General features: G+C 32.8%; 3 protein-coding genes across 5 annotated transcripts; all 3 read left to right on the forward strand.

Annotated features, from left to right (window-relative positions):
• The first annotated feature begins 2,441 nt into the window (after positions 1 to 2,441).
• Positions 2,442 to 5,670, forward strand: LOC114389631 (alpha-ketoglutarate-dependent dioxygenase alkB homolog 6-like). Its single transcript, XM_028350342.1, has 8 exons — positions 2,442 to 2,557; positions 2,706 to 2,817; positions 2,916 to 2,976; positions 3,907 to 3,945; positions 4,557 to 4,669; positions 4,816 to 5,056; positions 5,171 to 5,217; positions 5,305 to 5,670. The coding sequence occupies exons 2-8, from the start codon at positions 2,710 to 2,712 to the stop codon at positions 5,485 to 5,487; spliced, it is 792 nt and encodes a 263-aa protein (XP_028206143.1). The 5' UTR covers positions 2,442 to 2,557; positions 2,706 to 2,709; the 3' UTR covers positions 5,488 to 5,670.
• Positions 5,671 to 6,861: 1,191 nt separating this feature from the next.
• LOC114390977 (histone-lysine N-methyltransferase ASHH3-like) lies at positions 6,862 to 17,998 on the forward strand. Of its 3 annotated transcripts, none has more exons than XM_028351945.1 (14): positions 6,862 to 7,026; positions 8,787 to 8,953; positions 9,565 to 9,694; positions 9,851 to 9,965; positions 10,681 to 10,780; positions 11,353 to 11,431; positions 11,522 to 11,693; positions 11,812 to 11,892; positions 12,050 to 12,176; positions 16,285 to 16,312; positions 16,460 to 16,544; positions 16,646 to 16,691; positions 16,777 to 16,860; positions 17,555 to 17,998. In XM_028351945.1, the coding sequence occupies exons 2-13, from the start codon at positions 8,936 to 8,938 to the stop codon at positions 16,843 to 16,845; spliced, it is 1,050 nt and encodes a 349-aa protein (XP_028207746.1). In that variant the 5' UTR covers positions 6,862 to 7,026; positions 8,787 to 8,935; the 3' UTR covers positions 16,846 to 16,860; positions 17,555 to 17,998. The 3 variants fall into 3 exon arrangements, with proteins under 3 accessions (XP_028207746.1, XP_028207747.1, XP_028207748.1); XM_028351946.1 differs by having other exon boundaries at positions 17,561 to 17,998; XM_028351947.1 differs by having other exon boundaries at positions 8,787 to 8,812.
• A 1,316-nt stretch (positions 17,999 to 19,314) lies between these two features.
• Positions 19,315 to 21,574, forward strand: LOC114390498 (40S ribosomal protein S3-3-like). The gene is made up of 6 exons (XM_028351233.1): positions 19,315 to 19,465; positions 19,573 to 19,720; positions 19,811 to 19,982; positions 20,793 to 20,847; positions 20,931 to 21,062; positions 21,197 to 21,574. The coding sequence occupies exons 1-6, from the start codon at positions 19,436 to 19,438 to the stop codon at positions 21,368 to 21,370; spliced, it is 711 nt and encodes a 236-aa protein (XP_028207034.1). The 5' UTR covers positions 19,315 to 19,435; the 3' UTR covers positions 21,371 to 21,574.
• Positions 21,575 to 21,785: the final 211 nt, after the last annotated feature.

The raw sequence follows: 21,785 nt of genomic DNA on the forward strand, positions 1-21,785 counted from the left end.
AAGTGTACTAAATGTGTGAAATCCACACAATTTTGAAAATTTTTTATCTTTTCTTATCTATTTAATTAAGAGTACAATTAAAAATAAGAGATGTACTATGTGATAAAATAATCATTATTTTTTTCTATCATCATCCTTTTGCATTGTTCCTTCAAGCAATGACATAGAATACAAATATTATTACTTCTTGAAAACCTAATAGAAACACTTGACAACAACAACCTTCATCACCAAAACCACATTAACTTCAACCTCCCACCTCGTCATTAGGGCAAGAGTTTCTCTCTTTTTCTTTTCTCCTATTCTTTATTCCTTTGAGTTTTTATTTCTTCAATCTTGACTTGTGTAAATTTATGATTGTTTCTTGCTCTAACTTAAATTTATATTAGTTTTAAATAAATTTATGACACAATGCATACTAAGTCTCTCCCTTTACCTCTATAATTTAGTCCTTATTTCCATTTTCAACATATTTTAATTGGATTGTACTGATATTTACATAAAAGTGAGAACTTCATTAATAGTTTTCACATGAATGAATATTTCTTTTGATTTAGTACCACCGTAATTAGGACTTTAAGTTCTCCAGTGACACCATAAGGTATCCCTACAAGCTTTGGTCATTTGAATCGATTATTAGATTAATCCTCGATCAAAGCTCAGTTACACTTAGAGCTCATCGCCCCTCCACCAATAGTATATTTTGCGGGGACCAAGCACAGACTCTCCCCACAAACTCAATGTGTGTTGCCAAGTGAGTTTTACTCATTGGTCCTTCATTCTACGAACCCTTGTTGATTATGAACTTCGTTCGCAATTGGTAATGGCATAACCAGAATAGGAGTAAGGGAGAAAAGGTTACATGTTGAGTAGCGCAACACATCTATTTCGGGTACAAGGGCAACAATGGGTGCTAACCTGGGCACTTTCACATGAATGAATATGAATAAGAATCGAGAAATATAAAATTTTACATTCACTTTTTTTTTTAGTTGGATTGCACTAATATTATATTTTTATGGTGACATGCTTTCATGGTAGATCATGTGTTTTTTTTTATAAAAAAAATAATTGCCCAATGTAGTATTGACAATAGTTGCTCTCATTTATAGCTAGTTCATTGTAATAATTCTTTTGCATATTGTATTGAATATGTTTCTGTATTAAGACCATTGAAGCAAACACTTAATATCTGATTTAGTTTCTATACAACTTTAGATATCTTGTATTCTTGTTTGTTTAACTGGATAATTGCTCGTTTCCCAGTGTTTGTTGTTGTTGTTATCTTTGATGGTTGGTTGTTATGATGGTATAAATGCAAATTTCAGCATAACATTCCTCACTAATTTTGGTTGTAGGAACTTCTCCTTTTAATTTATATTTGTATATTTGAGTTGATTTCTAAGGAGTAATATATCAAATGTGGTGACATTCTTCTTCTTGTAGACTTATCTAATAAATATATTGTTTAATAATGATGTCTATCTATTTAGATAGACTCTCAATATCCGATTTAATTTTTATACACCTTTGTATATTATGTTTTATGTACTTTTAAATACGTTACAATTCAATTTGATTATTTTGATCAATCATAAATTTAGCATGTGTTTGAAAAATCATTATCCCTCACCTCAATGATTGATCTCAATATTTAGTTTAATTTCTATGCATCATTGAACATGTCATAATTCAATTAGTTTGATTGTCACGATTAATCCTAAAATCCTAAATTTAATATGTGTGTACCATTATCTCTCAAATCAATGATATAAATAACTTATTTTTTTATTTTTTCCATCACAAATTCATAATTCATTAAGAAATGTTTGTATTTACGACAAACAAGCACAAAAACCAGTATCTATAATTGTAGGCATAATGTATATAACTGGAGTGAAGTCAACATATATATAACATATAGGAAATGCTTGCAACTGAATGTGACAAAAGGAAGTCCTAGAGTATATGCATAAACTTCATTATTTTTCATAAAATTTCATTAGTCTTTAAGATGACGTAATAATTTATTATCATTATGATACATATTTACAGTAAATTAACATAAAATAATGATAAACAAAAAATATCATAATCATGAAAAATTAATAAGATTTAAAAAATTAATTACCATATTATACAAAATAAAAAAAATTTAAAATTCAATAGTTTAATCAAAATATATCCTGTACAGTTTATAAGGTAAAATATAGTTTATAAATGCTTTTATTTTAAATAATAACATTGAAATATTTTTCAAGACAAAATTTATTTTAATTTTTCATAATATTCCCCTTAAAATCGATTTCTTTTGACAAGATATTTCTTATTTTTTTATATCACTTTTATTTAATTGAAACTTAAAAGCACAATTAATAAAAAAAACAAAAAAAAGCACAATTCAACACCAAATCGAATATTTTTTATAATTTTATTTTTATTGCATTAGTGTCAAGCTATGCATTCTTCGCTTCATCCACCTTCCAAACTCGAACGACCATCTCCTCACCGTCGTGTCTCTCCGCCGCTGCCACCACACCTCCGGCATCCCCAACAGGTTCTCTCTCTCAAATTCTTAAACCCATTAGTCGGTTATTTTATATAAATAATTAAATATCTAACATTTTAATTGCTAAACATTGCTGTGATGAAGTTTCTCTTCTTATATTCTTTTTGGATGACATTGAAAAACCTTGATTTGGCAGAGTGATGGAAGAAAAAGTGAAATTGGCTCATTACAAAGTCGGGTCTTTGCCAACTCTATTTTATGTTCCTGACTTCATCACAGACAGTGACCAAAGCCTTCTACTCAACAACGTAGTACTCACTCTCATTCTGCTTCTCTTTGTTCTATCTAATGTTTCTGTTTGTTGTTAGATTTTATTTTAAATAACTGGTTTTCTGCTTGTTGTTAGATTTATGGAGCCCCTGCATCAAAGTGGAAGATATTGAAGAATAGAAGGCTACAAAATTGGGGTATGATTCATCACTTTATAATTTCTTTTGTTATTTTTTTCTTTATCTTGTTTGTGTAGAATATACAGATATTCAAATACTCAAAATTTTGGAAAGTTGGGATTTCAGAGAGAAGTGAAGCATGTAAAAAAAAAATATTAAATGGGGAAGTGAACTTGCCTTATAAGTATTATAATTCCCAGTAGATTCCTCTTTGTTGTTTTGGGGAAGTTGACATGATTTATGATAGAATATTATGGCATTGTTTGATCTATGTAGTTATTTTCATGTATTAAGAATGGATACTCCTAAATCATGTTGTGGCCCTTGTACCAGGTATGTACTTGGTACATTTATTGGGTATACATGGTTATGTATCCAATACTCACCTATCTCCTAAGTACAAATCAGTCCATGCATAACCATGTTTTATTGCTAAGTTGTTTGGTTTGTTACTGAATAAAACAAATTGCTACTTTCCTTCATTCAAAACTTGTGCCTTTTTTAATTATTTTTGCTTACTTGAGATAGAATATTATGAAAATGGTATTTATATTTTGATTTTAATACTTTGTTGTTTATGTTTTTATATTTCTATATGATATATCCTCCGTACTTTGGTCTTAGAAATTTTGTACCTCGGTACTCATATTTGTAACTATACCAGAACTAGTGCCTGTATCCATTCAACACAATTCATAAGGCTGTGTTTGAATACATGTTAAGACACGTTGAATGCCAATGACTAGTGAGAGTAAGGTTGGCGTTCAACGTGCCTCGGAAAGAGGAAACCACATACCAGATTCTAAATAATTTGAACATGCACATGTCAAGAATATTTACATGTTTCCTCTCGTACAGCGAATCAAATTATTGAGATTTAGCAAATTTGAAGTGAAAATTTCCTTCTTATTGATGTCAATTTGTTTTTTTGGTCCTTGTTGACTGCAGGTGGTGTTGTCCATGAGAAGGGCCTTCTACCTCAAATTTGTAAGTGAGGAAATCTGCACTTCTTTTACAATCTAAATATGCTATCTGCACGAATACGCATGATTTTTTATTGGATGTGAGAAACCTCTTTGCTCTAGGAATTATCCTTGTCCCCCTGCATTTTGATAGTTTCAAAAAGTGACCACTGAGCTGTAATGTTATGCCAGTCTTTTAGTTACTTTTCTTTGCCTGTTTTATGTACCTGCTGCAAGATGATAAGAATTTGCACACTGGAAATAGTAGGGTAATTCCAGTAGATTTTGTCAATTCACTTCCTGTTGTTTCAGACTCTCGTAGTCTCTGTTGTTAGATACTTCTGTCATCATCTTAGTTCAGTATGTGGATTGAATTATTTTGTTGTTGTCTTTGTATATGTTTGAGTCTGTTTCTGTAATTTTTCTCCTTCAGTTCTGTTGTTAGATGATTAAAACGTTGTTATCTTTGTTCTGCACTTGATTATTTTTTAAATTGACCCAACCGCGAAAGAGGGGAGTATATAATATTAATGTGTTAATAAGGTTGGTCTCCTGCTATTAATTTTTGTTTTTGTTGTTTTGTATTGTTTTTCATATGCTCTGCTAACATATCAATTCTCACTCTCTCTCTCGCAGTGCCTCCATGGTTAACAAATCTCACGCAAAAAATATATGAAGAATCTGGGCTATTCCCATCAGCACTCAATCATGTTCTTATCAATGAATACCTACCTAACCAAGGCATAATGGTATGTCCAAAACCGCTACCCTGCTTCTGGTCATTTATTTGCACTTCCTTTTGTAGATTGTGTAATATTTCAGTTGATCACAAGTGAGCTCTACAATGCATTTTTGTATATGTTGCTATTTTTCAATGAAGTTTTTTATTCTACAGCCACACCAGGATGGACCTGCCTATTTTCCAGTGGTAGCTATTCTATCACTTGGATCTCCTGTTGTCATGGACTTCACTCCCCATGCAAGATTCAAACAGGATTCCCAAGATGATGTTTGCAAAGATTCAGATGGAGGAACTTTTGAGATTGGGAAAGATAAGTGGCTTGATGATAACCATCCATTCTCCATTTTATTGATGCCTCGCAGCTTACTGATATTCAAGGACAAGGCATACTCAGGTTATTCTCAACTTCTATACTAAACCCTTGCATAAAGCTATAGAAGAAATTTATGAACCTTAATCTCTTCTGTTCTTAACTAAAATTTTTGTCACATTCTGCATGTGATTACAGATTACTTGCATGGTATAAAAGATTGTGCAGTACATTGCTATGATGGGGTAAGGCTACAGATTGCTAAAATTGTTCTGCCCAAAATCATTCATTTCATGTCTGTGTTCTCATGCTTCAAAATCTGTCCTTTTTAGGCTGTAAATGAAGCTGAAGCTTTGAAACACAAGGAATCAGATGGAAACTTGTTTAGCTCAGAGGATGATGAATTGGAAACAATAGGAAAGGGGGAATATAAGAATATATCAAGAAAATCCACTAGAATTTCATTGACTTGTCGATTGGTACCGAAAGTTCACAAAAATTTGTTTAGGTTTTGAAATTATATATTTTGTTCCATCCCCATCCCATCTAAAGTTCAACTGTAACCTCTTCTGTGTTTTTTTCTCTCCTTGGGGGCTTTCTTACATTATCATCTTTAGGCTATGTTTAGATATCTAATGCTGAGTGGAATGAAATGAATTGAGATGGAATGGAATAAAGTTATTATTTTATTGTTTGTAGATTTTTGTTTGATGTAATTAAAAAAAAAAGAACTAGTTCCACCTCATATCCCAGAGAGGGAAAGAAAAGGGAGGGAGCATTGGATGGAATGATTAGATTCCATTCTATTATATCTTATTTCAAATCCAAACAATTGAAACTAACATCATTACATTCCATTTTACTCAACTCCTTTCCTTTTCATCAATCCAAAAACAGTCTTACTAGTAAGTTTGGTTAAATTTATTATGGAGAAACAATTACTTGTTTCATCTAACTTTCTAAAAGAGCTTTTGATAATTAAGCTATTATTTATCCATAATTAAGTTAGACCAAACATTAGACTTCACTCAGCAAGTCAGCGTAAGAGATCTGTGAGGATATAATTTTATGTATAGTGCATGTACTCAGAGAGTAACGTGGAATTGGATTAACTCCATATAAAAAAACTTTGTATCTTTTCCAATGAATAAAAAAATATTAAACATAAAACTTAGAATTCAATAATCTAATTATAACTTTAAAATTAATTTTAGGAAGTACTAGTACTATCTAACAAGACCAATATGATGATTTATCTGTAACACGAATGATGTTAAACTTTGTTTTGTATGGATAAAAATATATTTTTCTATGATGGATCTATACACACGCCCTCCTTGCAAGTTGGTCTTAGTCCCATTTCTGATATGGTGGTGACTTCTCTCCTGGCATCGATAATTTTGATTTTGAGTGTCTAACCAAGCCACTGTTTTTTTTCAGTGAATATTACCTCCTACCTCTAAACGAAATTCCTTTTATATTCTTTTCCTCAAATAAAATAAAATGTTTTTTTGTTTAAACTTAAATTTCCTACCATTCATTTTCATGTAGTATATTCAATATATAATTACTCTATAATTATTAAATAATTTAATTTAATTATATTATAATTAATATTGAGTATTAATTAAAGAATCATACTAATTAGTGTCTTGATACATTGGATTAAGAAACTAGACAAAATATTTATTACATAAATTTATCAGAGTATAAAAAAATAATGGATAGCAACATAGTGTAATTCATCAATTTTTCACCAACCAATAAAAATATCTTTACTCATAACTAATGTCCTTTGGACACATTTGTTTTGATTAGATATATAAAATAATTAAATTAAATTGAATATATATAAAAAAAAATAAGAAAGAACCCTACTGTGGAGAAGTTATGATTTCTGAATCAGATGACGTTTGAAGTCTGAAAGCATCAACTGAGATTCCACCAACGAACGGCACTCGACGGTTTTTTCGAGTTGGTTATATAAATACGTTCACACCGTCGCGTCCATTTCGTTTTCCAATCTCTCACTCTCTTCTCCAATCCCATTTCAGGTTCTCTCTCTCTCTCTCTGTCTCTCTGTCTCTCTCTCTCTCTCTCACTCTTCTTGGATATTCATATTCCCATTTTGCCCCTTTCTCAGTGTACTTGCTCTGCTTCTACAATTCTCTCTTGGATTCTTGCTGATTCCATTCCAACCCTTTTGTGATTCTCAAGTTTCTTCACTGTTCCCACTAGCATTTGTTACAATCTTTCATGGGTTTTCGCCAATTTTTTTTTTTTTTTACTGACGCTGTGTGTGTTGTTGCGTATTCTTCTTCTGTTCTTCTGTGTTTGATTTATAATTCTGGCCCCTTCACTGGTTTTCTCACTCCGCGTCGTGTTTAAGTACTGGGAGAGAAAACGGGTAGACGATTTTTTTTTATTTTGAATTTTTCAGTTATGTAATTAATAAAATTTTTCTTTGAGGAATTTTTCTCTTGTTTGTGTGAAGGGAGAAGTAGGAGAGGGAAGGGGGGGGGGGGGGGGATTTTGATTTGTTGAATTTAGGATTTCAATTGTCATTTGTGAAAACTAGGGGGGAAAAGTTTGAATTTTTCAATTATGTGATTTATTTTTTTCTCTGAGAATTTTTCTCGTGTTTGGATGAAGAGAAAAGTAGAATAGCGAAGGGGGAGGGGAGAATTGTGATTTATGAATGTAGGATTTCATTTTAGTTTCTTTCATTTTAATTTAAAAATTCAGAACTTTTCCCCCCTCTTATATTCTCTTTGCCTTCCATTCAAATGGACAGCGAGTGACTAGGGGGCTATAAAGGGAGACTGATACTCGGTTTTATTTTTGTGGGAAAAACGGTGGTTTTTGGAGCAATTGGCTTTATAAGAGTAGGGACTTGTCAAATGCAATCTAATGATTTATAATGAAATAGTTAAAGGATTAGGTATTGAGGAAGATTTTGAAAGGAAAAAAGTCTCAAATGTCAGCATAAGTTGGGGAGAAGAGGGGGGGGGGGGGGGATGAGGTAGAGGGGGGGGGGGGTGTGGTGATGAGATATAGTCCTCCAAATATGGGTCATGGGTTTAATGGAATTCATAAAAGGGGGTTTTCTTCTGAATGTGATTTTAGGAAATTAAATTGATCCTTGCTTGTGTGTATAAACCAAACCCTATGCATGCTGCCAGGGTTCTTTTTTAGTTTTTCAATATATATTAATTTAAATTTCTTTAGAGTTGTCCTCCTATACTGGCACTTATTTTTGCATTCAAATTTCAAAATTGTAAAATTGATTAACAGATAAAGTGCAGTTATCAGTGGTTATAAAAACTTAAAAAAGAAGTGATGTTTTACTGTTCATTTTAAATTATTTATTATAACACCACGAGTTCCCATTGCAGATTTAGAAGTCATAGAAGTAGTAACTCAGTATGGATATAAAAAAAATAAAGTTGGCACCAGGATAGTGTAGGATTGTTAGGAATCTGCTTTAATGTTTGTGTTTGCAGATAAATTGATTTTATATGTTTCTAAAATTTCATTTTTGCAGTTTTTTTATTGAACCATCCATTTTGTATTAATTGTTCTTCAATTCCTGACTTTGCTCAACAGTCTAAAAGGGAACAAGTATTGAACCATCTTTCTGTTGACTGCTGTCTAATTTCTGTTTGCCATTGCACTAATATATGTGTGAAAAATCTATGTATATATCTGATTGAGAATGCTAATTTTGATTTATTGATTTTGGAACTTCAACATAAGGATATTAATTTTTGGCGCCTTTTTGCTTAAAGCTGATAAATTTTTCTTCATGTTGTAGGCAAAGTTTGCCTTTGAAGGAATCAAGTAAGTCTTGTATGTGGATTTTGTGGTATTGATTTTCAATATCCGCTTTATGGTTTGAGCTTCTATTAAGAAACTGAGATACGAGCTGATCACATAGGAGTATCCAGTACTCTCTCAGATTTCATGCCTGCCATGAAAAAGGTTGTTTGGTGTTGTAGAGTAACCTTTGACTAGTCTTCTCTTCAGTTCTTTAAAATATTGCAATGCGATAATGTTGGGATTGGCCAGGGATTGGCCAAGTGCATAGAAATTTGTCAACAAGAATTTACTATTAATTGTGCCATACACGTCTCTCTCTCTCTTGAGTCAACTATTGGTAAAAGAGAATAACTTTTTGTTTTGAATTTAAATTAGTATCCGCTGTTGAAGTTGCTGCTTTGCTTTATTCTGTCTCTTTAAGAACTTGGGTTGGGGGAGGGGGTGTGTGTGTGGATTCTTTATTCTGTGTTACACTTCTTTTTTCTTTTGAGAATTGCCAGCATTGTTCTCTTGTGGAAACTATTTATAAATTATAACTGAAGTTATATAAAACATCTCCTACTTCGTTTGCTTTATTCTTGCTGTATATATCTCTTAATTTGGTCTTTTTAAGTTAAGACGGCTTTTTTAATCAAACAATTTATTTTGGTTTTGACGGGTTTCCTTATCAAATTTAATTTTTATAGAATATATGTTGTTGTGTTGTCTCTTGCTTTGCCTTTTGAATTGCATTTCGTCTGTTGATTGAGTTCCTTTCTTTTTCGCTTTAACAGAATCCTGAGCTAACTTGTATTGGTTCTGTATTCAACATGTTGGGGAAGGAGCTTGGAGAACCTGTAGACTTTGAACTTCCAGATTCATTTAATAAATCCAAGCCAATGCAGTACACCTATATAAAACGCAGTAATCCTTCATACATGTTCTAAAATGTTCACAAACAATAACTGTGTATCTCTCATTGCTTCCGAAGTATTTAATCCTGTTATACTTAGTTTGTCTGTTTAGATGGTGCATAGTTTTAGATAATCTTCTATTTTTGTTTGTTCTTATAAATTTTAGATATATATCTCACTAAGAAGGTCAAGAGATCCCGGTTTGATGATGATGGCATATTCTGTTCCTGTACTCCTTCCCCTGGATCTACTAGTGTATGTGGTAGAGATTGCCACTGTGGGTAAGTAATCCATTTGTATGTGCTTTCTGGCAATTTTCATGTTTTTATTCTCATTTCTAGGACGTGTTGACTCCATCTTAAGTAATGTTCCTGAATCTACCTTAATTGATTATTTATAAAATTTATTAAGTTTATTGTCAGCAGCCAGACAACCATCCAAAATCATCATTTCTTTCTTCAGAATGTTATTTTTGGTGTCTGTCTGAGTACTTATGTTTCAATGAGTTATATAGTGTGTGGTTAATTAAGTTCTGCTTAAGCATATTAAATTTATCATATAGTAACTATTGGTATTTCTGTTTATTCTCATTGTTGCCTGACCTGAGCCCTGATAGTGATTGTTTCCCAAGCTGAGCATGACATAAGAAAGCATGTTAAAATCCCTCAAACCCCACAAAACCATCAAAGAATGGGATTGGTGTAGCTTTGATTGGTTTGGTTACATAAGTTTAACATGCAGACTTGTTCCATGGCTGAAAGGGTTACTACCTTGGACTAATCATGCCAGTGGCTAGCCCTGTGAAGTGGTGTGATGTTTAAAATGAATTGTTATTGTTTCTAGATTTTGCTGGTGCACCTAGAATAGACTGTTTTATTATTTAACACACAAAGTCTCTGCTTGTTTGTTATGTAAATATAATATTACAGATGCAAAGTCAACATAATTTTGAGTCATATATATTATTCATTTATCATGTTGACCGTGTTCCTGTAGAATGCTTCTGTCTAGCTGTTCATCAGGCTGTAAATGTGGGAGCTCCTGTCTCAACAAACCATTTCAGAACCGTCCTGTGAAAAAAATGAAATTGGTCAAGGTATAAATTTCTGGCTTAGGATTTTTTCCAAGTTTGTTTCAATATAGTTCTCTTAACTCGTTAAGTTATTCCTGTGTTGTCTTTTCATTGCAAAATCATGATTCTGTTTAGAGGTCTTTGAACCTTGTCAAGGTAATGTTTGCATGTGCATGTATTGGGCATATGGTTATCTAGTTTAGCTACTCTTTTTGTTTTTCATTTTAATTTGTGTTCATATTGCAGTGTGTATCCTTACTTACAGGTGGTATTTTTTTGTTTTTTTTTGTCTTGAAAGTTCTTTCTTTAGTCTTTATTCTATTCATTTTTGCTAAGCAAACTAATAAAATCTTTACAGTCATAAAAGTAAATTTGAGATTTTGGAAACTAATAATTATATCCCTTTCTTAATTGAATGTCCTCATTTTTTCCCCATTATCTCCACCGCTTTTCTATCATCCCAATACCTTATTTTTGTGCACATAGATACACGTGTCTCATGTTATATTCTAGCTTTATTTGAATTTGTAATCATTTGCATTTCTCTTCTGATATTCTTTGCTTAAAATGTCGAGAGCTTTAATATATTTCTGTAGACCGAGAAATGTGGTTCTGGAATTGTGGCGGATGAAGATATCAAGCTTGGGGAGTTTGTCATTGAATATGTTGGAGAAGGTTATAGTGAATTGTTTCCTGAGGGTTTTTATTTATTTATTATTATTTTAAATGCTGCTTATGACTTAAGAGTGTTGCCTTTCTCTACAGTCATTGATGACAAAACATGCGAGGAAAGGCTTTGGAACATGAAACATAGTGGGGAAACAAACTTCTACTTATGTGAAATCAATCGAGATATGGTGATAGATGCAACATACAAGGGAAACAAATCAAGATACATCAATCATAGTTGCTGCCCCAATACTGAGATGCAGAAATGGTTGACTACTAATTGTTTTATTTGTATGATGATTGTAGCAATATTTGGTATTTTATCCAACATCCTTTAATAGAGTTAGGAACTTCTTCTAACAAGTGCATTTTTTTTCCATTTTAAGGATAATTGATGGTGAAACAAGAATTGGCATATTTGCAACTCGTGACATACAAAAGGGCGAGCATCTTACTTATGATTACCAGTATGAGCACTTTCCTGTTTCTTTGCTTGCACCCTTTTAGTTTAACCATATTTTCTATATAGATATTTATGCCTCTGGAAAGTTTTGGTGTTGTTGGTCTCTGGAATTATGCTAGCATGACTGGCCTGGTTATTTTATGTTTCTAACTACGTAGCAGGTTTGTTCAATTTGGTGCAGATCAAGATTGCCACTGTGGTGCTGCTGAGTGTAGGCGTAAGTTGGGTGTCCGACCTACCAAGTCTAAACTTTCTTCAGATGCTGCATTAAAATTAGTTGCATATCAGGTGGCTTCATCTTCTCGTAAAAATTCTCGTAAAAAATAGCCATATTCTATCTGAGTAGATATACTCTCTCTAATCCCCATGACTCTTGAATAATAACAAAAGTACTAAATAAATTGAATTTTCAGCATCTTTCTATTATTGGTTGGTTATAAAGAAATATATTCCATTTGTTTATTTTTATGTTGTACCTATTGTTTATTTTTGGGTATTAATTTGTGTTACGCACATCTATCAATTCTCTCTGTTTATTATATTGGAAATTTATTAGTAGGCGCTATATTCCATTTCATTACATTAAAAAAATCTTAAAAGAAAAAAACTCCAGTATTTTTGTAAAAAAAATGGGAGTGGAAATAATGCTGAGTTTTGACCACTACACAATTGTTAGGACATGGTTTTATATGCTTTGGTAGGATAAATAGATTGTTCTTACACCAGCCTCAGCCTGTTTCATTTTTTCCCATCTTTTTACTCTAAATTTTCAATGGAATGTTTTTCACGTACAAATTCTGAATGTATTTAGCCATTATGTTTAGTAACTACTTACCTTATTGCTTCTCTATCGATTCCTTTAATATTGGCATGTAGACTTTGATGTAACCAGTATCCAACTTAAATATTTTGTTATCAATTTGCATTCAGTTTCTCTTTATAAATTCTGCCTGCTTGATTGCTAGAATGATTCCCAATTTCCCATTGAGAATGAGAATGGGAAAGCAATGGAATGATCATCTGCTTGTCATATTTTTGTATGGTTAATAAATGATTGATAATTTGATTATATTCCTATGTTTGGTATGCCAGAGTGAAAGACTAATGGAACAGGAAAAAAATAAAGTTAATTCTTTTTCAAAAAACACGTTAAAAAATCGTTAAACTCCATATATTTTAATTGAATTACAGTGAATAAGATGACGCCATAAACATTAAATGTAGTTGACAGTGAGTTGGATGCACAAAAAATATGAAAATCTCGATAAAAGCAGACCTAATTTAGGAACAACTAAAATCCAAATGGGTTGACATGCTCACATCTCATTTAATGGGTAACCTCTTATTGACTAGAGAAAGAGCAAGGTGGAGTTTTGAAAATTATTTCTGAATTGATTAATAGAACAGCTAAACATATACATAGGCTGATTCTAGAGCTAACCTAGGATTTTACAGGGAAACAAATATGTCCTAATTACAAGGGAAATAAATCTGTACAGAATAAAAGGAACAATAGGGAAAATTTTGAGTTAATCATGCTAATTATAATATCCTCTCTCAAGTTGGGGAATGAATATCTATCATTCATTCCTAGTTTGCCAAAACCACTGTGTAGGAAATCCCCAAGACCATTATCCAGCTCCTCCTTGATAAAGTGCCAGTTTATCTCCATGTTCTATTTGTATAACGTTGAACCGGGTTGTGTGAAATACCCATGACTGACTTGTCACGTAACGGCTTCATATTTTATTGAGGTCATCAAGTATGATCTTCATCAATAGCTCACAAATCCCTTGTACCAAAGCCTGAAATTCTGTACCACTCTTGACCTCACAACATTTTGGTTTTTTACTGCCTAAAAGCATACAGTATCCTGAGGTGAATCTCCTCTCAATAAGTGGTTCTGTATAATTTGCATTTGTGCATACCTCCATGCCCCTATTTCTTGAACAGTTGGCCTCTTCCTATACTGGTCTTCTATTTATTAGCCACACGAGTTATTCCTAAATTGGAAATTTTTATTTTACTAAGATTCCTTTTTTATTTTTATTTTATGGTAATCTAATATACTTGAGTTAAATTCTTGTGTTTTATATCCTAGATAGTGGCACCTACTTCAAAAGTGCTATAGCGAATAGTGGACAACGGGATTTGTGTTAAAAGGGTCATCCGTCATATTATTCACGCACCGAGTCCAAAAGTGTTGGACATAAGGGGGTGTATTGGGAAAACCCAAGTCCCACATCGGCTAGAGATAAGGCTAATATAGAATATATAAGTGGGGGGCAACCCTCACCCTTTGAGCTAGCTTTTGTGGTTGAGTTAGGCTCAAACTCACATTCTAAGATGTATATACATATAAATTCAAGGTTGCCACACTTGATGAGAGTTTATGTAAACTCGTAGAGCTTCCCTAAACTCAACTCGTAGAGTTGACTTGTAAATCATTTGAGTTTAAATAATATTAATGAAATTAATTTCTTCAAAGCATTTGAGTCATTGTAAAACACTGTCATTGTGGGGTCTAGGGAGCAAGAACTATAGTTGATTTCAAACTCATTGACTCGCTACTTGACTCTAGGTTATCCGAGTTTTTACTAGAGTTTACCCAAAATAGAGTTTAACACTCGGTTTGTCTATGTTGACTCATAAAATCGTAAAAATTTAAGAGTTAACTCGAGTTTGACAACCATTTATAAATTCTCAAAAATGATAAAAGTTACTCAAAATTCACAATGTTCATAATTTACAATAAAATGTCGTTTGATGTCAAAAAATTAAAAAGCCACACGTCTTAAACAAAAAAATAAATATGATGCAACTATCCTAGATAGGAATCATCAATCACCATCTTCTAAATCCAAGTCTTTGTCATTTTCACAACTACTTTCTCTCTCTATAACCACCTTCCCCTTAACTTCTAATTTCTGCCCTTAGGCATGTTGGGCTTAAGAGTTTTGGGCCTCCAGGTGTAGACCTGGAATGGCCTCCCTATTGTTGATTGCCAGATCCTATCAAAATCCCAAAAACAGCCTCATAAAGAAGAGGGCTTTTTTGGTAATCAACACGTAGTGCTGCTATCTGGCCTGTTTTCAGCCCTCTATTTGATTGGTTACGACTGCTCCACTAAATTGCTTCGCTACAGCGACCTCTTTGGCGTGCTCTGCGATTGTGCACTATTTGAAATGTTGGAGATCATTTCTCTGTTTGGTTGGCATTTAGTAATTTTATAAAAAATATTTTATTAAAAATTGAAAAAATAAAAGTGGAAAAAGAAATGTGGCAAAATAGATTGGGGATAGGTAGTTGTTGTAGAAAGTAACTTCCATTGCCCACCTTTCACCATGGGAAAGTAAGACAATTATGAACATTATGATATTCTGGGAATCGACAATTCTTTGGAATGCTTTTTCAAAACTTGTACTAAACATACAAATGAGATATTCCCAAGTTTACTTTCCTTGGAATCCTTCTTGATACCTTGAAACAAATACAACCCTAAAAGCTTATGCTGTTAAAGGTTGATGGATGTTTTAATAAGTGTCAAGAAACACATCCCTTCTTGCATGATCCTATTGGACTTGTAATATGAATAATGCACTTGCTTCTTTACCTTGGGCTAAAATTCAAAATTATGAAGAATTGGAGCACCAATGATCGAACTTAAGCTTTTAGGGAGATGATCTTTCCAAATGTCCAAGCCTATATAAATGGTCAAGTTACTGGATGAAGGACCATGAATGATTTTATATCTCTAACAAACAAACAAATAGAGAAAAATTAGCATTGAATAGAGAATCAGAGGGGAGAAACTGAATTCATTCACCAAAACAGAATCATACCGGAGAGGTCTCCATTCATAGGAGGGTACAGATCAGTGACAGTTGAATTCAGTTACAACAGCTGTGCTGACTCAGTATACGTGTCTAGCACCTAATGTGAACACTGGCTACATATCTGCACAAGCTAACATACTAACCACTTAGATGCCTGGTTAGGTTCAATACTGCTATACTTAACAGGAGAGCTCTACTTTAGAACATTGTGGAAGTATAGTTGATTTGAGATTTTGGGTTTGTGATGTTAGGGTATTTTTTTGTTTGAAAAGAGTAAAAGGTAAAAAATATAATTAGAATGATTCCCAAGAGAATAGTATTTTAGACATGCTCTCCTTTATGGAGGGAATGGTCATTCTTCATTTGATGGAATGCACATTCTCATTTTAAAGGTGCTACCAATCATTCTATCCTGTCATTTTTTTAGTTCATTTTTATTACATACAATTAGTCTCCAAGTAATTTGCATAATCACTTTTCTTGAAATTGGTATGTACTACATACATACTAAGTTATGAAGATCTGTCTTGTTGACTAATTGTGTACTTTTGTCTGGACAGGTTTATCAGAATGGAGGTTTGCAAATTGGTAAGCTTGCTGCTTTATTTTACTAGTTATATACTATTTAATTTTTCTTCTGAAAGAAAATATGCATAAAATCTGTGATCTGTTCCTCTTTGAATTTATCTTCTATATTATAAAATGTCCCTTTTTCTTGTGTACATGGTTTTTCAGGAAGTTCTCGTGTTGTTGACCAACCAAAGTGCTTGCACAATTGCATTGGTGAAGTTATTAGGATAAAACATCTTGAAAATGAGAGGTATGCTAAAATTGTCTATTTTTGAATTGTGATGCCCTGTCATATGAAGTTTATGACTAAATTATAACCTTGATTATTTTCATTCTTAAAATCCTATATAGGTTTGGAATTATTAAACGATTTGATAAGTATTCCCGAAAACATTCGGTAAGAGATTCTTTGGTTGGATTTTCATGATTTAGATGAAAATTTGTCATCAATTATGAACATGCATTTATTTTTGCTTTTGCAGATCATGTTTGAGGATGGTTGTGTTGAAATTTATGACATGTCAAAAGAGGACTTTGAACTTGTGAGATAGTGATGCAACTGTTGGGTAGGAACTACTTGTAAATATTTCTTTTGCATGATTGTATCTATCTGCATGACATTGTGAAATATGATATCCTAATAGGCAATAGGCATCTCCAAATTGGTACACTTTTCCATTTTTATTCCCATACAATTAGTCCCCAAGTAATTTGCATAATCACTTTTATTGAAATTGGTATGTACTACATATATACTAAGCTATCTGATACTGAATGCAAGACTGACTAGAAGCAGTATGTATTGTAGATGCCGATGCTTAAGCTGATAGAATGAAGATTGTATTTTTGTTACCTTGGTGTTGATTATTTTGCACGTCTTCATTGGGTGTGAGAAATAGGGTTATCATTTCTTCCAGTGTGATTTCCATTTTTTAATAGGGAAAGGCTTGTAAAGGGGTTTTTAACTTAATTTTGGTCATGGTTGAATGCATGTTATTTAGTTCAGAATATATTGATTATTTGATTGTAAAAGGCTTTTTTGTTGTCCCTCTTAATTACATCATGGTCCAGGTTTTTTAAACATCCTTCATTGTCATTTTCCCATATAATTTTTCATACTTGTGGAAACTAACTTGTTTCATTCCTCTTCTGTTACATTATGCTACTAAGCATACCCTTATTTGCTAACTTTTTTATTAGTATGTATTTGTCAAGTTAGAAAATGAGGGAAGTAAGATTGCTAATACTTGTGTTGTTCAGGTGCAGGTGAAAGGAATTGAAAAGCTGAAAATTGGACTCATTATTCTTTCATTGCATGTGCATAATTCTTGTAGTTGCTGAGGCTCTTATCAACAGAATATGAAGCGGAATAGCTCAACACAACTCTTACTGATTGAAGATAATAAATTCCTTTTTCTACTAACAAACTGTATTATCGTGTAAACAACATTGTTGTTCAAGGTTCTGGAAATAAACCTTGTATTTTTTAAAATCCTGAAAGTACTGTAAAATGAGAATCATCTTGTACCATTAGCTAGGATGTGTAGTTGTTGTTTCAAGTGTATTCTTTTACTTTCTTCCTATTTTTCTAGTATAAGGTTATTGATAAATGTGGGAGTTTCGATTAGGAAAAACTTGTTTTAATATGCAATTACCCTTTGATCAATGCTAAAGACATGTACCCTATGAAGTGGGTCACATTAATCTTGCTTTTCTTATTATTGTAAGAGCCATTTTGATTAAAGAATGAAAAACTAGACATGACGCGGGGAAGGATATGTAGTTTTCCATCCTTGTGGGTATGGATTTTTTCATGTTCCAGTTGAGGATTGGTTATACCCATTTCATACCTATCCCTGCCCAATAAATTAAAAAAATTTACAAAAGAAAAACAAATAATTTTATAATTTTTTTAAAACAAAGTTGAATATATTATTTATTCAAGGAGTCAAGACAATCAATTTGCCATCACCCAATATAAAATCTTATTACAATAAAAAATTTTCCTATGAAAATTATATTTCTATTGCCTAATAATTATCCTGAAATGAGACTTGAGAAAGAGATCATAATCTCTTATGACTTATGATTAGTAGGTATAAAAGTTTAATAAAATTAATTATGAAATATAAATTATATAAATCAAAGGTAATTTAATAATTATATTATTGGGTATAGGTATGAGACGGGTAGGTACATATCCATACCCATACTTATTCTAGTCCATGTTAAAAAAAATTGAATATCATCTATATTCATATTTGTATGTAATCAAAATAAAGATTTTCTTTCAAGGCCAGGGCAGGTCCGGATTGGTACCTGCAAATACAAGTTTGTTTGCCATGTTTGTGGAAAACCGAGTGAGTGGTTTTGTTGCGTTAATTTCTATTATTTGAATGTTACATGACCAAGGCAAAAGAAAGAGCACCTTTCTGAAGTATGTGGCACTCAGAAATTGTTAACATACATCGTGGCTAGAGATAATTATTGGGTACACTATATATGTATGCATGTATATGTTTGGATACATTGGGCTCAGTATGACTGAAGTATAAGTTGGTATCTCATGGAGTTTTTATTGTGGAAAATTTTGGAGATAAAAAACTAAATTATGTCTTTTGCTTTTTATTATAAAATAATTATATTTTTATATAATTTATCCTCTCAGACCAATATTTTGATTTTAGAACTTTTGTCGTACTGTGTTGTAAAAGTAAAAATGGGTTTTCTTGTACTTGGGCAACCTTTGAAACTATGATCTATTGCTGCTACTCAATTTTGGCGCAACAGATATATTGTTGGATTTGGATGGGGACACTAATGTGAACGATTATTATTTTTTTATAAAATAAAAATCATTTTTTTCTAGGAAGATAAATAAAGGGGAAAATTAGAATTTTATTATTATTATTATTATTATTATTATTATTATTATTTAAGAAAACCTGGAATCTACACTACCCGTAAAAAATCAAAGTAATCTCAACCGTTGGATCAACGGTGTCATCTACCTATATATTCATTCTTTATCTCTTCCGAAAGCCCTATTCCTCAAGAACTAGGGTTTGCAGTCACTGCTCTGTTTCACCGAGTTTGGGCGTTTAGATCAGAACCAAATCGTGTTCTCTTCCATTGGCAAACATGGCAACTCAAATGAGCAAGAAGAGAAAGGTCAGTGGTTCAATGAATCGCAAACAGCAACATTTTCTATTTGTGGTTTTTTCTTCTTCATTCCTTTGTGTATGCTAATTGAACATTTGAATGGCGTTAATGTGTAGTTTGTTGCGGACGGAGTGTTCTTTGCCGAACTGAACGAGGTTCTGACACGTGAATTGGCGGAGGACGGTTACTCCGGCGTGGAAGTTAGGGTTACGCCGATGCGCACCGAGATCATCATCAGAGCCACCAGAACCCAAGCCGTTCTAGGTGCGTGTGTTTCTAGAACCTTCCATTACTTTGTGGAATCGAATTTTCATTCATTCATTCATAAATTGTGTGTTTTTATGGTATATATAGGTGAGAAGGGAAGGAGAATTAGGGAACTTACCTCAGTGGTGCAGAAGAGGTTCAAATTCCCCGAAAACAGCGTCGAGCTTTATGCTGAGAAGGTCAACAATAGAGGCCTGTGTGCCATTGCTCAGGCCGAGTCGCTTCGCTATAAGCTTCTCGGTGGCCTCGCCGTTCGCAGGTAACTATATTACTCTGCAAATTCATTCATTTGTATAATATATCTTAATTTCAGATTTGTCATTAGGCATGGGTTTTAATTTTATTATGAATTGGTACACTACTGTTTAGTGTTTAGGGTTCACCATGGTAGATTGATTTAGAAGCTGGATTACTTATTTGATTTGATTTGAATATTTATTTACTGGTAATTTGCATAGTGTGGTTCTATACCTAGTCTCGAGAAATTATGGTATGTTAAGCTTTAGATGCCATGATTATGTGGAGTCTCAGCTCAAATGGGCATTAAGCCTCCTTGGGGATTACTTGATTCCAGGATTGAGTCCTCGCAGTGCCACTTTGCCTCCACTGTAGCCTAACTTCGCCCTCCTGCACCGTTTCTGTAAATGGAGTAAATGCCATATGAAGCCATTAGAACATGATAGTATCCAACCTCGGTTTTATGTTGACTGTATGCAGTGAGGCTAAAGTTATATTCTTTTGCTTACTTTTGTTGTTTGGCGACAAATTGTAATATGTCAAGGGTTTTTTCAGTTTTGACCCTCTTTGTGTAGGATGATATAATTAATTTGTCCTTGTTTAATGGCAAATGTACCCTTAGTTGATTTTGTTTTAGCGCCTTATTTTAGACTTGTATTTCTGTAAAAGCATATTTTCATGTTTTACATTACTAATATGCTTTTAGGGGATGGAAGCTTTTAAAATTGTTCTTTTTCTCTTTTTTTTTTTTTAATTCTTTTTATGAATACAATTCTTCTGCATTGCTGTGGCAAAATTATAATCTCTATATGTCTTAAACTATTTGTTTCAGGGCTTGCTATGGTGTTTTAAGATTTGTGATGGAAAGTGGTGCCAAGGGTTGTGAGGTTTGTTCTGTAGAAGCAACTTTGAACTCTTTTTTTATTTCTGTATGTAAGATTTGGTTGTAATTGCTGTTTGACTTGAGCAGGTGATTGTTAGTGGAAAGTTGAGGGCTCAGAGAGCCAAATCCATGAAATTCAAGGATGGGTACATGATCTCTTCTGGACAACCAGTCAAGGATTACATTGACTCGGCAGTGAGACATGTCCTCCTAAGACAGGTTTGCTTCTATTTCTCATATTACATGATAGTTTTTCTTTCACCACTAGGATTTTCATGCATTTGGCTCATTTTCTATTTTTATTTCAACATGGAAAGTTGGTGCTAATCACTATTTTCCTTACTGTCTTATAGGGTGTTCTTGGTATCAAGGTTAAGATCATGCTTGATTGGGATCCTAAAGGGAAACAGGGTCCTAAAACTCCCCTTCCTGATCTTGTCACAATTCACACTCCAAAGGAAGAGGAAGAATATGCCCGTCCTGCTGCTGTTTTGGCAACCGATATTGAGGTCCCTGTTGCTTCTTAAGTAGAAATCATAGCACCTGAGTACCTAGTATGCAGTGTTCATTGGCTTAGACGTGGTCAGATTTTTTGTAGTGTCTTATCTTTTCAAGAATTTTTATACTCCAGTACAAGGATCCAAGCATAAATTATGTTATATTTCCTCCCTCATTCTGTAGTTTGAAATTGTGTTTGTGGTTCATGGCATTGGTTTGGATGTGTTATTTTCCTTTAGTACCATGTTAAACAGTTTTTCGAAAAGCAGAATTTTAGAAAGTGCAGACAAGCATTAGATATAAAACTTTAAAAGAATTTTTTTATTGTACTTAATAAAATTTGTACTTGTACTTGATTTAAAATGTTCTTCCAGTGATTGTATTTTCTGATCATAATCTTTAGAGTAAATATTCAATTCCATTTTTAAAAAAATTGCTCGACAT

This window comes from Glycine soja, chromosome 16 (genome assembly GCF_004193775.1).
Source record: "Glycine soja cultivar W05 chromosome 16, ASM419377v2, whole genome shotgun sequence".
Lineage (NCBI taxonomy): Eukaryota > Viridiplantae > Streptophyta > Magnoliopsida > Fabales > Fabaceae > Glycine > Glycine soja.